This window comes from Dryas octopetala, chromosome 4 (assembly GCF_963921425.1).
Source record: "Dryas octopetala chromosome 4, drDryOcto1.1, whole genome shotgun sequence".
NCBI classification, from domain to species: domain Eukaryota; kingdom Viridiplantae; phylum Streptophyta; class Magnoliopsida; order Rosales; family Rosaceae; genus Dryas; species Dryas octopetala.
In genome coordinates this window covers 10988805-11003562 of record NC_141369.1, presented here as the reverse complement: position 1 = coordinate 11003562, position 14758 = coordinate 10988805, and the positions used below count along the sequence as shown (strand labels likewise).

Below are 14758 nucleotides of genomic sequence, written 5' to 3'. Positions count from 1 at the left end.
AGAAGTACATGAAGCAAATGAGAGCATTGTTGAGCTCACCGTTGGAGCTGAAAAAGTTGATAGGATGCTTAGGATTGGAAAGCATCATGGGGACAAGACCGGTTTGGGTTTTAGTGAAAATAGTCCTAGTGTATCCAACACAAAGACCATTTTTGTCAAGTCAGAATCTGATCATAGTGTCAAAAAGGGTCTAGGTTTCATTGACATTGGTCAAAATGCATCTCATTCTAAGTCAAGTCAAGCTACACCAAGTGTCACACAAATTGATTGTTCTACTTCACTTAGAAAAACCAAGTTTGTTCCGGTTTGTCATCATTGTCATGTCAAGGGTCACATTAGACCAAATTGCAACAAACTTAGAGGAAAGAAATCAAGTGAACCAAAGAGAAATATTTCTCTACAAGAGCAAGTGAACAATCTACTCAAAGAGGTAACCAAAATTGCCTTACTTGTCACCCCACTTCCCAAAAATAAGCCAAGTCCACATCAAAGATGGGTTGTGAAGAGCTCCACTAAATGTCTAGTAACCTTGAATGCTTTTTCAGCCACCAAGAGGAACATTTGGTACCTAGATAGTGGGTGTTCCAAACATATGACGGAAGATAAGGAGGTCTTTACCTCACTTGCTCCTTATGATGGTGGTAGTGTGACTTTTGGAGGAGGAGAGAAGTCCTATGTGAGTGGAAAAGGGGTTGTACACATTCCCGGTATACCCGAATTGAAAAATGTAAGATTTGTTGATGGGCTGAATTCTAATTTGCTTAGTATTAGCCAACTTTGTGATGAATGAGGTGGTGAAGTGTGTATGTCCAAGAGTGGATGTAGAATTGTTGACTCCCAAGGAAGGAAGATCTTGAATGCCCCTAGGTCTAGGGATGATTGCTATGTGTTTGATGGCAATGTTGGAAAAATTGAGAATACTTGCAATAGAGCTATTGATGACACTAGCTCCCTTTGGCATCAAAGACTTGGTCACATTAATGTTCATGACCTTTACAAGTTGTCTAAGCATGAGGTTGTTAGAGGTCTTCCAAAGATAGGAAAGCCCGAAACTTTTATTTGTGGTCCATGTCAAATGGGGAAACAAACCAAAGAACCACACAAAAGAGTCAAAGACATAGGCACCTCTAGGACACTTGAACTAATTCACTTGGATTTAGTTGGTCCTGTCCAAACCTTGTCAATAGGTGGAAAGAAATACATTCTAGTCATGGTAGATGATTTTTCTAGGTACACTTGGGTGTCATTTCTTAAGGACAAGTCGGAGACATTTCATCATTTTGTCAAGATTGTGAAACTGCTGAAAAGTGAAGGTATGTCGAGTCTGTCAACCCTGTCCAGAATTATATCAGACCATGGTACTGAGTTTGAAAACTCTCAATTCGATGAGTTTTGTTGTCAAATGGGTATTAAACATGAATTCTCAGCTCCAATAACACCCCAACAAAATGGAATCGTTGAGAGAAAGAATAGGGTTTTGATTGAGATGGCTAGAGTGATGTTGAATAGCAAAAATCTTGCTAAACATTTCTGGGCTGAGGCGGTAAACACAGCATGTTACATCATAAATAGAGTCTACCTTAGGCCGGGAACCAAAAAGACTCCCTATGAACTGTGGAAGGGTAGGAAACCTAAGGTTACACACTTTAGAGTGTTTGGGAGTGCATGTTACATCCTTAGGGATAGAGAACATTTGGGAAAATTTGATTCTAAGAGTGATGAGGGTCTGTTTTTAGGCTATTCATCCAACAGTAGAGCTTTTAGAGTCTTCAACTTGCGAACAAATTCTATGTTGGAATCCATAAATGTGAAAATAGATGATCATGATGCATCTATTGAAATGGCTGCAGATAAGGATGGATTGTTCCCACAATCTGATCCTAAAGAGGATAATTTGGTTAAAGAAGAGTCCAAGTCAGGCAGTGATGAACCTACTGATGACTCAAAAATTGTTGAGTTTGATAAGTCAGAGAGCGAACAAAATGACAAAACCTTGAGTGACAGATCTGAAAAACCAAGATGGGTGAGGTGTAACCATGGTGAAGATGTAATTCTAGGTTCTTTAGACCAGCCAGTTAGGACTAGAAAACAAATGGCAAATGAACTTGCTCATGTGTGCTATGTGTCCATTGTTGAACCTAAAAATGTCAAAGAAGCACTCAATCATGAGGAATGGGTGAGTGCAATGCATGAGGAATTGAACCAATTTGAGAGAAACCAAGTGTGGACTCTTGTAGAAAGACCAGCCAACACAAATGTCATTGGAACCAAATGGATCTTCAAAAATAAATCTGATGAATTTGGGAATGTATAGAAACAAGGCTAGGCTTGTTGCTCAAGGGTACTCTCAATTAGAGGGTATTGATTTTGATGAGACTTTTGCACCCGTTGCTAGACTTGAGTCTGTTAGGTTACTTTGTGCCATTGCATGCCATCTTAAGTTCAAATTGTATCAAATGGATGTTAAAACGGCATTTTTAAATGGTTACTTGAATGAGCAAGTTTTTGTGGAACAACCAAAAGGTTTTGAGGATCCTCACATGAGAGATGGTGTTTATAAATTGAGGAAAGCCTTGTATGGGCTGAAGCAAGCTCCAAGAGCTTGGTATGAGAGACTCTCTCATCACTTGTTGTCCAATGGGTATCAAAGAGGGTCGGTTGACAAGACCATATTTGTAAAAAGGTTAAAAAATGATGTCTTGATTGCTCAAGTTTATGTGGATGATATTGTCTTTGGTTCAACTTCAAATTTTCATGTTAAGAGATTCATTGATGTAATGTCTAGTGAATTTGAAATGAGTCTAGTTGGTGAAATGAATTTCTTTTTAGGGCTGCAAGTTAAGCAAGTAGATAGTGGGATATTTATCTCCCAATCTAAGTATGCTAGAAACTTGGTCAAAAAGTTTGGGCTTGAGTCTTCCAAAGTGGCTACTACTCCAATGAGTAAAAGCTCCAAACTTCATAGGGATCCAAGTTGTAAGCAAGTGGACCAAACCTTGTATAGAAGCATGATAGGAAGTCTCCTCTACCTCACAGCTAGTAGACCGGACATATCGTTTGCGGTAGGAGTGTGTGCTAGGTTCCAAAGTGATCCCAAAGAATCTCATTTGTTTGCAACAAAAAGGATCATCAAATATGTAAGTGGGACTCTTGACTATGGGTTGTGGTATACCCATGATACCAACACTAAATTGGTTGGATTTAGTGACTCTGATTGGGCTGGGTGTAGTGATGATTTGAAGAGCACCTCGGGTGGTGCTTTCTATGTTGGGAATAACCTAGTGTCTTGGCATAGCAAGAAGCAGAATTCTGTCTCTTTGTCGACTGCTGAAGCTGAATACATAGCAGCAGGGAGTTGTTGTACACAACTCATTTGGATGAGACACATGTTAGCCGATTATGGAATTGATGAGAAAACTTTTCTCATCTATTGTGATAACATGAGTGCTATAGATATCTCCAAGAACCCGGTGCAACATACTAGAACCAAGCATATTGACATAAGACATCATTTCATTCGAGATCTTGTGGAGAGTGGAACTCTTACTTTGACTTTTGTTCCTTCCGAACAACAACTTGCAGACATCTTTACAAAAGCTCTAGAGAATCCAAAGCACATTAGTCTTCGGAAGTCCATTGGCATTTGTACACATGCATGCATAATTCCTTGTAGTTAAATGTGCTTCATTGTTCAAGTTTCCTTTCTTTGGTTTAAGTAGTTTCGTTTTTTTTAATAACCATTTTGAAAGGTCTTAACATTGCTTGTCACACTCTCTTTGATATTCAAAAAGGTTCTTGCATAACATGAGTCATGTCAATAAGCATAATCCCTCCTTCTTGTCAAATGTTAGCCTTGAGATTTTTTTTAAACACTTTGTCATGATCAATCAAACTTGTTAAATGCTTTTCAAACACAATTTGTTTGAGGATGCAATTTAGCCCTTCAATATAATTCCTCATTTGTGACCCATCTTCAGCTAAACTTTCCTCATTTGAACAAATGTGCACCATACAAAAATAAGAAAAAAAAGAGGTAGTGTGACCAAAGAAGTCACGGCCCTAGGGAGAAATAAGGTGTTTTTATGGTGTTCTAGGGTAAAGAGTCGCAAAATTTGACCAAATCATTGCACTTAACTTGGGATGTGCCTAAACAAAACAAATGAAAATAATTTTCTCATAGCCATTGTCATGAGTTGAAAAACTTTGCTTTCAAGATTTGTTCCCAAATTAGAAATTCTCTTGAGTGGTTAAATTCTAATCTCTTGTTGTGGATGAAACTTATTTAACCTCTTTGGTTGTCTTTGACATTGTTTTACCATCTTGAACAAGTCTTGCATGCTAGCATTGACCTCCCTATATCCCAAATATGCTTATTTTCTTGCACAAAATTTGCAATCTTTTCATTTTCCATATCTATTAGAGTGTTGACATTGGTGGTTAATTCTTTTCAATTGTGTTTGTTGTTTTTGTCAAATTTGTTTTGTCAAAAATAAAATCCCTGAAGCACATCTAACTCATAGATTTTTTTTGTGTGTCATTGCTTCCAACTCTTCCAGGATTCCTCTATCTCTTTGTCAAACCACATGACTGTTTTATGCTCCAGTTCTGTTCTGTACGAACTTTGTCCATTTTGTCTGGTCTACAACAGTCACACAGAGTCATTTTCACAGGACCATTCTGCACCTTGGATTACTGTTCATTAAAGGGCATTTCAGACTTTTCTGCATACCTATGTTCTTCTCTAGCTGTCCCTCATATTACATGTCTATATTCTGCAAGCCCGGTATCGAGATGTTGCGGCTACTGCAGATTATCAGCTTTAGGGGGAGTTTGTCTTTAGGGGGAGTTTGTCTTTAGGGGGAATTAGTCTTTAGAGGGAGTTCAAATTTCAGGGAAGTTATGACATTTACTTCAGTTCTTTTTTGATCATGTTGCCATTGATTTTTCTTGCACATTTTCCAACTCTATGCTCTCTTGCACTTCACTCTTCTTTTTTTATGTATGTCCTTTTGTCTTTCCATGACAAAAAGGGGGAGAATATATTTGTTTAATCTACATTGCTTGCTGTGTTTAAATTGCATTGGTTGCTGTACTATCATATTATGTGTTGTGCAAGTATTTCTTCTTGCAGGTACATTATAACATAGTGTTGGGCTGAGTGTTGAGAGTCTTGTGAGGTGAATGGGTTGATGTTTTGTCAAGAAAAGCCAAAGGGGGAGATTGTTAGTTTCTAGGATTTGTTATATTGGCTATTTTCCTTGTCAAAACAATTGTATTTATTTGTATTTAATCACTCACAAGCTCTAGGCTAGATTAAGGACAAGTTCAGCTGTATTGAAGAAGTCAAGAATGAACAAAGACACAAGGTATACTGCACTTCATTCATTTCAGGAAAATAACAGTTTTTTGTCTATTTGACTAGTCATTCACTGAACATAAAGAACAATTTTCTTCACGTACAGTGACTGATACAGTGACAGACACTGCAGTGGAGCCATTTCGGGTTTTACTTTTAAAGCCCATTTCATTGAAAGCCCATGTTCGTTTTTTTTACTAAACATGCATGTGCATTGCACATGGCTTGGTTCCCCTACTGTATCAATCAGATCTGATTGCATCTTTGCCATTCACGCCACACACCTTCACACATCAGCACTATTCATCATCTTCCCCATTTCTGATTTTTGCAAAATAAAGCAAAATTCCTTTTTACAGCTCCTCATTCCTATCCTTAGTAATACTAGGATACCCCTCTAGGACAAAGAGAATATGCCCCTCATTCGTCTCTTGTGGACAGCCATTGATTGGCTTCCACGTGGCTTGGGCAAACATGAAAGTTGCGTGGGTGTGTACGGGTATATGGCGCATTCTGTTCAGATCTTTTCGTGGGTGTGTATGAGCATTTTGAGTGTGTATTTTTCGGGTTTCATGCCTGGGTATTTTGGAGGTTAAGTGCTCATCTTTAACAATTCAGAAAATGTTCTTTTAATTCTTCAAAAATCAAAAAGATTTTCTGAAATTGTTTTGTTTCATCTAAAATTCTAAATGGGTTTGAGTGTTTAAATCTTTTCATAATTCTTCAAACACATTCATTTTAGATTTTAGTTGAAGGATTCATTATCAACCTTTTCATGCCTCTAGCTTGATAAGGTTGATCCTTTCTTTTTAAGAATCCTACATTTGCATATCATGTTCATGCATTGATGAATCTACTGGGCTTGGTGCGAATTGGTGCCATGGGTTGATGAGCTTGGACTGGAGCTGCCTTCTTCATGAATGACCAATTGCCTTGCTTATGGAAGTTGCACAAAGGGGTAAGAAAGCTGCCACTTAGTCTAGGACTTAGTGATTGAGCTTGTGTGCTGTGTGCTCCCTTTGTATTGAACTTCTTATTTAGTGGATTGCTTGGTCAGCTGGATAGACCCCCAGTTTTTACCCTTTGTGGTTTTTCTGGGTGAACATCTTGTGTGCATTTGTCTTCCTTGTTTGTGTTGTTATGCTTACTGACTCACTCAACTTTTAAACACAAATCTGTACTGTAGCTATAAGCTTTAAATTGATATATGCCTTATATAACTGTCTAGCTAATCACACACCACTGTAGTTGTGGATAACACTGGGATGCCTACTGTGATGGGTCCTCTGAGTGTATAGGATGTCACTTGATCCTTGGTGTGTTTGATTTGTGTTGTTTACAGAAGTGATTTTTGGTTTTTAGAAGTCAATCTGGAGTTTCATATTTTCGTTACTGAATCGTCTGAGTTGTGTTTGTTTGACTAGTTCCTGAGTGATCACATAAATCAAAAATTGGGGTCCGATCACTGAAAGTGAATTTAATCAAGTTAATTGAGTGAATAGATCACCTAAATTAAACTTTCAAATGGGTTAGGCTAAAATAATTTTATTAAATAAAACAAGCACACAAAATCAGTCTGAGGGTATAGTTATAAAGTGATACTTTTAAAACAAAATTTAAAAATTAAGAAAAAGGCTCCCTCCCTATCACCATAAAACATAGAAAGAGTGGAAAACTATAAAACTATCGAGACTCGATCATTATACAATAATAATGCCAATTAACATGTACATAAAGGTCTAAATGGTCTAAAAAAAGAATAAAGGTAGTATTATGAGAAAAACAGTGCATTACATTAGCCGACAAGAAAAAACAAACTGAAAATATAAACCATAAAGTAGGTAGGTGCGATGTACCTTCCAAGTTCTAATCAAGCCTTCTCTTCAACCAGGTCATACGCACGTTATGATCACATAGAGCCTATCTTGTACTTTATCTAGGAATTGGAAATATGCATATCTCCACGTCTTCTTGAGCATCAAAGGACCAACCACTCCCCAAAATCCGGTAATGAATCCAAGTGCAACAGAAATATAAAACCATGGAATCCGATGCGCACTCTTTACATCTTGGCTATTTTTAGTATCTGCATCAACGCCACTAGTGGATTGACACTCATTTGGAAGTGGGTCACCACAGAGTTTGGGATTCCCCTCAAATGCAGAGGCATTCAAGCCTTGGAGTTGACTGCTTGTTGGTATTGGTCCTTCAAGATTATTGTACGAGACATTGAAATCTGACAAGAAAGTAAGACTTGTCACTGATGCTGGAATTGTCCCAGACAAGTGATTCATGGAGAGATCCAATAGCTCCAAGTTTTTGAGGTTTGATATTTGGTCTGGAATTATGCCGGAGAAGCGGTTGAAGGAAAGATCCAACCAATGGAGAAGCTGCAATTGGCCGATCTCGGTAGGTATGCTGCCGTTGAAGCAATTGTTGGCTAGCAATATGTTTGGTGGGATGTTAGACAAATAATTGAACTGTCGAGGTCTTCCACCCACATTCTGGTTGAAAAAGATAGGCAATTCAAGATAATTATGATCTACTTGAGCTGCAATTTGTTTAGATACCAACATGGGTAGTCTGCAAAGTTCCTTTGGAAATTCACCTGAAATTAAGTTAGATGACAAGTCTATCGAAAAGAGCCTTGGAAGGTTCCCCAACCAACTAGGAAGTGACCCTGTGATTCTATTATCACGCAGGTGCAAGATCTCAAGCTTCTTGAGCTTATACAACCATACAGGTATTTCACCAGTGAGCCCACAGTCAGCCAAATTCAATAATCTAAGATTTTTGAAACCATCATAATCAACCATGCCAATATCATTAGCTGTTGGCATTTTCTCCCCTACAAAATTTGTACCACATGATAGGAATACGAGACTTTTGCAACCCACTAATATCTTGAGTGCTCCTGTGACATTAGTCAGTCTGTTGGAAAAAAGGGAGAGGAAGGACAGAGATTTCAATGAAAGAATCTCAGGTTGTATTTGTCCCTCTAGATTGTTATAACTCAGTCGAATTGCTTTCAGGGACTTACATGAGTAAAGACTTGCTGGAAACATACCAGTGAAGTTATTTTTCACTAGGTCAAGTTTAGTAAGTTGACCAAGTTTGGAGAAATTAAGGGTAGAGAGATTGCCTTCCAAGTTATTGTATCCCATATGTATTTCTAGAAGGCTTGTGCAATTCATCAAAGAAGGGGGCAAAGAACCTTCTAGATTGTTGAAATCAAGGAGCAAGAATTTCAACTTAGAGAGCTTCCCAAAATGGAGAGGAAGGACGCCACTCAATTGATTAGAGTAGAGGTCAAAGATTATGAGGTTGGTGAGGTTGACAACTCTATCATTAATGGCTCCATAGAGCGAATTAAAAGGTAATGCAATTTCTTCAAGTTTGGTAGCATTATACATATCTTCTGGAAGTACTCCTGAGAAGTTATTGTGACCAGCACGAAAAACTTGGAGTTTGGAACACTCTCCTAGCCCACGAGAGATACTGCCATTGAATTTATTGATGGAAAAATCCAAGAGCCTAATCAAGGGAGAAGAGTGCAGACAAACATAAGTTGGGATAGAACCTGAGAAGGTATTGTTTCTGACACTGAAACTAGTCAAATTCCTAGCTTGTCGAAAGAATGAAGACGAAATTGCACCATGGAAGTGATTGCTGGACAAATTCACTACCCGAATATGAGATGGTAAAGAAAACGGTAGCTCTCCAAAAAGAAGGTTAGAGCTCAAATCAAGGATCTCAAGGTGATTCAAGGACAAGAAGAATCCAATTTGATCGAGTGTACCATAAAGTGAATTCTGAGAGAGATTTAAGTATGTGAGATGTGTGAGATTTGAAAGTGAGAATGATGGAAAAGTACCTGCTTTGAGTTTGAGTCCTTTGGAGGGTAAGTGCAAATGTGTGACCCGACCATCCTTATTACAAGTGATGCCATCCCAATTGCAGCAATTAAGGGAAGTCCAATTTAAGGAAGGCGAAGACAGAGTGAGGGAGAAGGACAGAAGAGCGATGCGCTCAGTTTGGTTGCATGCATATGCATGAATATTTGTTGAAACCATGGCAGAGAATAAGATCATGATTATGGGAAAGAAGCCATGAGCCATTGGGTGATCTGTAGGCTGCACTAGCATGTTTTTTCGTGGATGGGCTATCTTTATATTAGATTTAGATTGCTGATCACAGGTTTATAAAGAGTTGGATGCAGAGCCAAGAAACAAGCTTCATTTTTTTTCTTTTCTTTTGACTTGAAAATGATGCTTGATTAAACGACAACAAATTACTTGCAAACTGAGAAATTGGCAAAGAATATTACACAAAGCAGCCGATGCAAATTTTCCAAACCCCTTAGTACGTTGAAAGAGATTTGCTGAACAGAGACCAAAGCGAAGGCCATGGGATGACCAGACCTGCTTATTTTAAAGTCTACAATGACTCCAAAGAACTAGGATTGATACTGATCCACATATATAATACATAAGTTTTTATTTGTTTTGTTGTGAATGATTTTTCTTAGAAAATTGGAAGATAGTGTCATTGTTTCCAAATACTTGGCCCACATGAAAGGCAATTGCACATTATATCGAGAATATCACGAATTAGCATTTAGCAGACTCGTAGTACTCATTCAAATATATATTATTTCCAATGTAATTGCTATCGTTTGTTTCTTCTGTTGGTGTTTAATTCATGAGGTAAATTCATTAAAATTGAACTTTGATGAGCAGAACGTGAAAGTAACTGAGAATTGTTCATATTAAGTGTTGCCTTACAGAGACTCATGTAAGGATTGCTACCACTAAATTTTAGTGGCACTGCCTTACAGAGCTAGATTCATACATACACAATCAAAAATTAATTAATTTCGCTAGAACTTGTCACAAAATTAAAAGGATAGAGACTGAGAAATAGAGAGCAATAATCTGTGAGAAAGCTGGCCAACTGATATTCCATTGAACATATATAGAGAATATAAAGGAGGTGCAATATAGCTTCTGATTAAGCCTTCCCTTCAGCAGCAGACATGTCTAGGAATTGGAAATACACATATCTCCGAAAGCCTATAATGAACCCAAATGCAATGGAAATGCGCAACCATAGAATTTGAGGTCCATTTCCCACATCTTAGCAGTTCTTAATATCTGCATTAATGTCATTAATTGGTTGTCACTCATTTGAAAGTGGAGCACCACAAAGTTTGGGATTCCCCTCAAATGCAGAGACATTTCAGCTATGGAGCTGAGTTGTTGGTATTGGTCCTTCCAGATTATTGTATAAGACCTCAAATTTTCCAAGAAATTAAGCTCACCAATGACGATGGAATTTTTCGAGACAAATTAATGGTTGAAACGTCAAGTGCATGTCTCCAAGTTCTTAACGTTAGATATTTGGTCTAATATGCTCTTAAGTTAATGACAGTGTGTACAAGTGCCATTAACAGTTAAAGAATCTCTTAATTAAAATTGCGGGACCATATCTTTTGCTACGGTTACTTGTTGAAATCAAATCAAATTGGTGAACTGGTGTGGCAGTTACTGGTTGAGCTCTCACCATGTAACGTGTTCATCTCATTCTCATGGTGTGGTGGCCGGTCTGGAGTGTTTGACCATAAGAAAGAAGACAAAAGATGATGTGGTCTTGTAATGAATTTGACATTGATGTGATGATGATATAAACCCAAGAATTTTTAAAATATACATTAATTAATAATATAACAACGTTGAGAATTTAAATTTTTATTAAAATTCTACAATGCAGTTATCAGAGAATCAGAGAGACTAGAAGATGGAGAAGGAAGAGAGAAATCTGTGTGTAAATTCTCGTTGTATTGTTGACTTAGAAAGTCTTGAAAATGAATTGACTTTCATTAATTAATAATATAATAACGTTTGGCTGCAATTTCGTTTTGGCTTTAGAGGGTTTATCATCAATCAGTAGCAGCAGACGTACATGTCATATCAGCATCAGTCCAAGTTGTAAGCTGTTTTTTTGTTCATGATTTTTCTTAGAGCGTGTTTGATAAATTTTTACCTAAAAGTGTTGTAGATGTTTATAATGTTTAAGATGGACATGTTGTAGTTAACAATGCTCTTTACTCATTTGTTTGGTAAAAAAAAGTTTTTCACTTGTTTTTTTATTTTATTTTTTTACAAATTAATATTAGCATTCATTTTGTCAAAAAAAAAAAATCAATAAAGATGTATGTCTATTATTTTTTTAAAATATCAGGAAGGTCCATTTTAACTCATTAATTCGAAGGTCCATTTCAGTATTAAATTTGTTGAAATCAAATCAAATTGGTGAACTGGTATGGCAGTTACTGGTTGAGCTCTCACCATGTAACGTGTTCATCTCATTCTCTTGGTGTGTTGGCCGGTCTGGAGTGTTTGACCATAGAAAGAAGACAAAAGATGATGTGGTCTTGTAATAAATTTGACATTGATGTGATTATGATATAGATTTGATGATCACCATGTGACCCAAAAATTTTTAAAATATACATTAATTAATAATATAACAACGTTTGGCTGAAATTTCGTTTTGGCTTTGGAGGTTTATCATCAATCAATAGCAGCAGACGTACATGTTGTTGAGAGTAATGTAGAGCAATGTCCCATATTGAAAAATTAAGGCTTAGCATATGTGCTTATAAGTCTTGGGCCTCTCCACCCATTGCCAATTGGTTTTGGGTTGGATGCTCTAATTATATCATGGTATCAGAGCTTGGTTATCCGCGTGTAAGGCCCAACGGCCACACGTGCTCCCACGTCACCCAATATAATTTGTTCACGTGTAAGGCTCAAAATCTCGCCACACGTGCGGGAGCGTGTTGAGAGTAATGTGGAGCAATGTCCCATATCGGAAAACTAAGGCTTAGCATATGTGCTTATAAGTCTTGGGCCTCTCCACCCATTGCCAATTGGTTTTGGGTTAGATGCTCTAATTATATCACATGTCATATCAGCATCAGTCCAAGTTGTAAGTTGTTTTTATGTTCATGATTTTTCTTAGAGCGTGTTTGGTAAATTTTTATGTAAAAATGTTGTAGATGTTTATAATGACTAAGATAGACATGTTGTAGTTGAAAATGCTGTTTACTCATTTTTTTGGTAAAAAAAAAGTGCTTTTCACTTGTTTTTTTATTTTATTTTTTTACAAATTAATATTAACATTCATTTTGTCAAAAAGAAAAAATCAATAAAGATGTATGCCTATTATTTTTTTAAAATATCACGAAAGTCCATTTTGCCTCATTAATTCGAAGGTCCATTTCAGTATTAAATTTGTTGAAATCAAATCAAATTGGTGAACTGGTATGGCAGTTACTGGTTGATCTCTCACCATGCAACGTGTTCATCTCATTCTCATGGTGTGTTGGCCGGTCTAGAGTGTTTGACCAAAAGAAAGAAGACAAAAGATGATGTGGTCTTGTAATAAATTTGACATTGATGTGATGATGATATAGATTTGATGATTACCATGTGACCCAAGAATTTTTAAAATATACATTAATTAATAATATAACAACGTTTGGCTGAAATTTCGTTTTGGCTTTGGAGGGTTTATCATCAATCAGTAGCGGCAGACGTACATGTCATATCAGCATCAGCCCAAGTTGTAAGTTGTTTTCTTGTTCATGATTTTTCTTAGAAAAATGGAAGATAGTGTCATTCTTTCCAATTACTTGGAATGATGGCAATTGCACATTAATGATAAGGATTGGCGGATTGCACCACCAATTCTTTTGGTTTGATGTAATGGCTTCTTAATTGGTTCCATGAATTAAGCAGTGTATTCTAAACTTGATTAAAAAAACCATAGCTTCCTCTCAAGGAAAAAAAATAAAATATATATATATATATATATACACATATAGTAATACATACATGATCAAAACTTAATTAATTTCACTAGTACTTGTCACAAAATTATAAGGAGAGAGAGAGAGAGAGAGAGAGAGAGAGAGAGAGAGAGAGAGCAACAATCTGTGAGAAAGCCTCAAGCTAATTGATATTGCATTTATTCGCTAGAAAAATATGATACCTTCAATGACTAACTGTTTTAATTTGTTGTATTCTATCCTTGTTAAATTAGTAAGGATGTGTGGTAATGCTATGAAAATAATTAGCTGTGAAGTATAACTAGTTGTCAAACAAAGCAATTTAGTATTTGATAAATTATGTTTTCAAAAATGCTGTGAAGTACAATTAGCTGTAAAGCAATGCAATAGTACGTGTTTGGTAAATTTTCATGTAAAAGTACTGTAGATGTTTATAATGATTAAGATGGCATGTTGTAGTTGAAAATGCTGTTTACTCAATTGTTTGGTAAAAAAAAAGTGCTTTTCACTTGTTTTTTAATTTTATTTTTACAAATTAATATTAACATTCATTTTGCCAAAAAGAAAAAGTCAATAAAGATGTATGCCTATTATTTTTTTAAAATAGAAGGTCCATTTTGCCTCATTAATTCGAAGGTCCATTTTAGTATTAATTGATTCTATCTCAACCCCTTCATATGCACTATGTATATATGTAAGCCACACCTCGACATCTTTTTCAATTTATGCATATAATATTTGTTTCCTATAAATTTCCCTTCTCGATATAATGTGCAAGTCAATTATCAAAACCTACCATATTTCAAGAAATAGTATGTTATTGTAAATGTCGTCTTTTAATAAGTACAATAAGATTTGAGTGTTAAATGTAATTGCAGTACTATAATTAAGTAGGTTTTATGATATATGCATATGTGTGTATGTATGAATATATGTACAGCTAACACTCCTTTATAATTAAGCTAACCCTCCTTTATAAATTATAATCCTACTACATGGGACTTTTGATCATTTATCAGAGGGGGCTTTGCTGTCATTTAATAAATATATACAAAAAAAATTTGAAAGTGAGTGGGGGCTTGAGCTCCCCTGGTCATTTTATAAAAGGCTAAACTTGTCGTTAAATTTTTTATTATAATGTGGGTAAGAAAATAAGACAAGTGGGTGGAAATAGTACTACTCCTTTCAATATACCATTTTACCTTAATCCAAAAGAAAAAAAAATATATCATTTTACCATAGAAATAGTGCTACTATTCCCACCCTATATTCCCATTCACATCAAATTTTAAGAAATAATAATCTTCTTTTGCACCCCCTAATATCCCTAAAATACCCTTATTAATAAACATTTTTTCCACCTCCTTCTCTTCCTCTGTATTTCCTTTTTCTCCAATTAATAAACATTAAAGTACTCTATCCACTTAACAACATTAAACATAGCCATGCACAAACTCATACTCGTAAATCAAATACAACGTGAGTGATCAGAGGATAGTTGATTTAATCAAACAAGAAGACAGTTAGAGAGGAGGGGTGTTAAATCAACC

At 36.2% G+C, this 14758-nt stretch overlaps 1 protein-coding gene across 1 annotated transcript; it reads right to left on the bottom strand.

The window, feature by feature from the left end:
* Window positions 1-7090: 7090 nt before the first annotated feature.
* On the bottom strand, window positions 7091-9284 carry LOC147286755 (receptor-like protein 2). The gene is made up of 2 exons (XM_086239248.1): window positions 9231-9284; window positions 7091-9108 (listed from the first exon to the last, which is right to left on the bottom strand). Exons 1-2 carry the CDS (start codon window positions 9282-9284, stop codon window positions 7249-7251), a joined length of 1914 nt encoding a protein of 637 aa, XP_086095374.1. The 3' UTR covers window positions 7091-7248.
* Window positions 9285-14758: the final 5474 nt, after the last annotated feature.

What these genes read in the sequence shown, in the direction of transcription:
- LOC147286755 (XM_086239248.1), bottom strand. Translation starts at nt 9,284, where the DNA reads ATGGTCGGGTCACACATTTGCACTTACCCTCCAAAGGACTCAAACTCA. An exon ending in AGGACTCAAACTCAAAGCAG is followed by an intron (nt 9,109 to 9,230) that starts GTACTTTTCCAT and finishes AATCACCTTGAG; the next exon opens with ATCCTTGATTTGAGCTCTAA.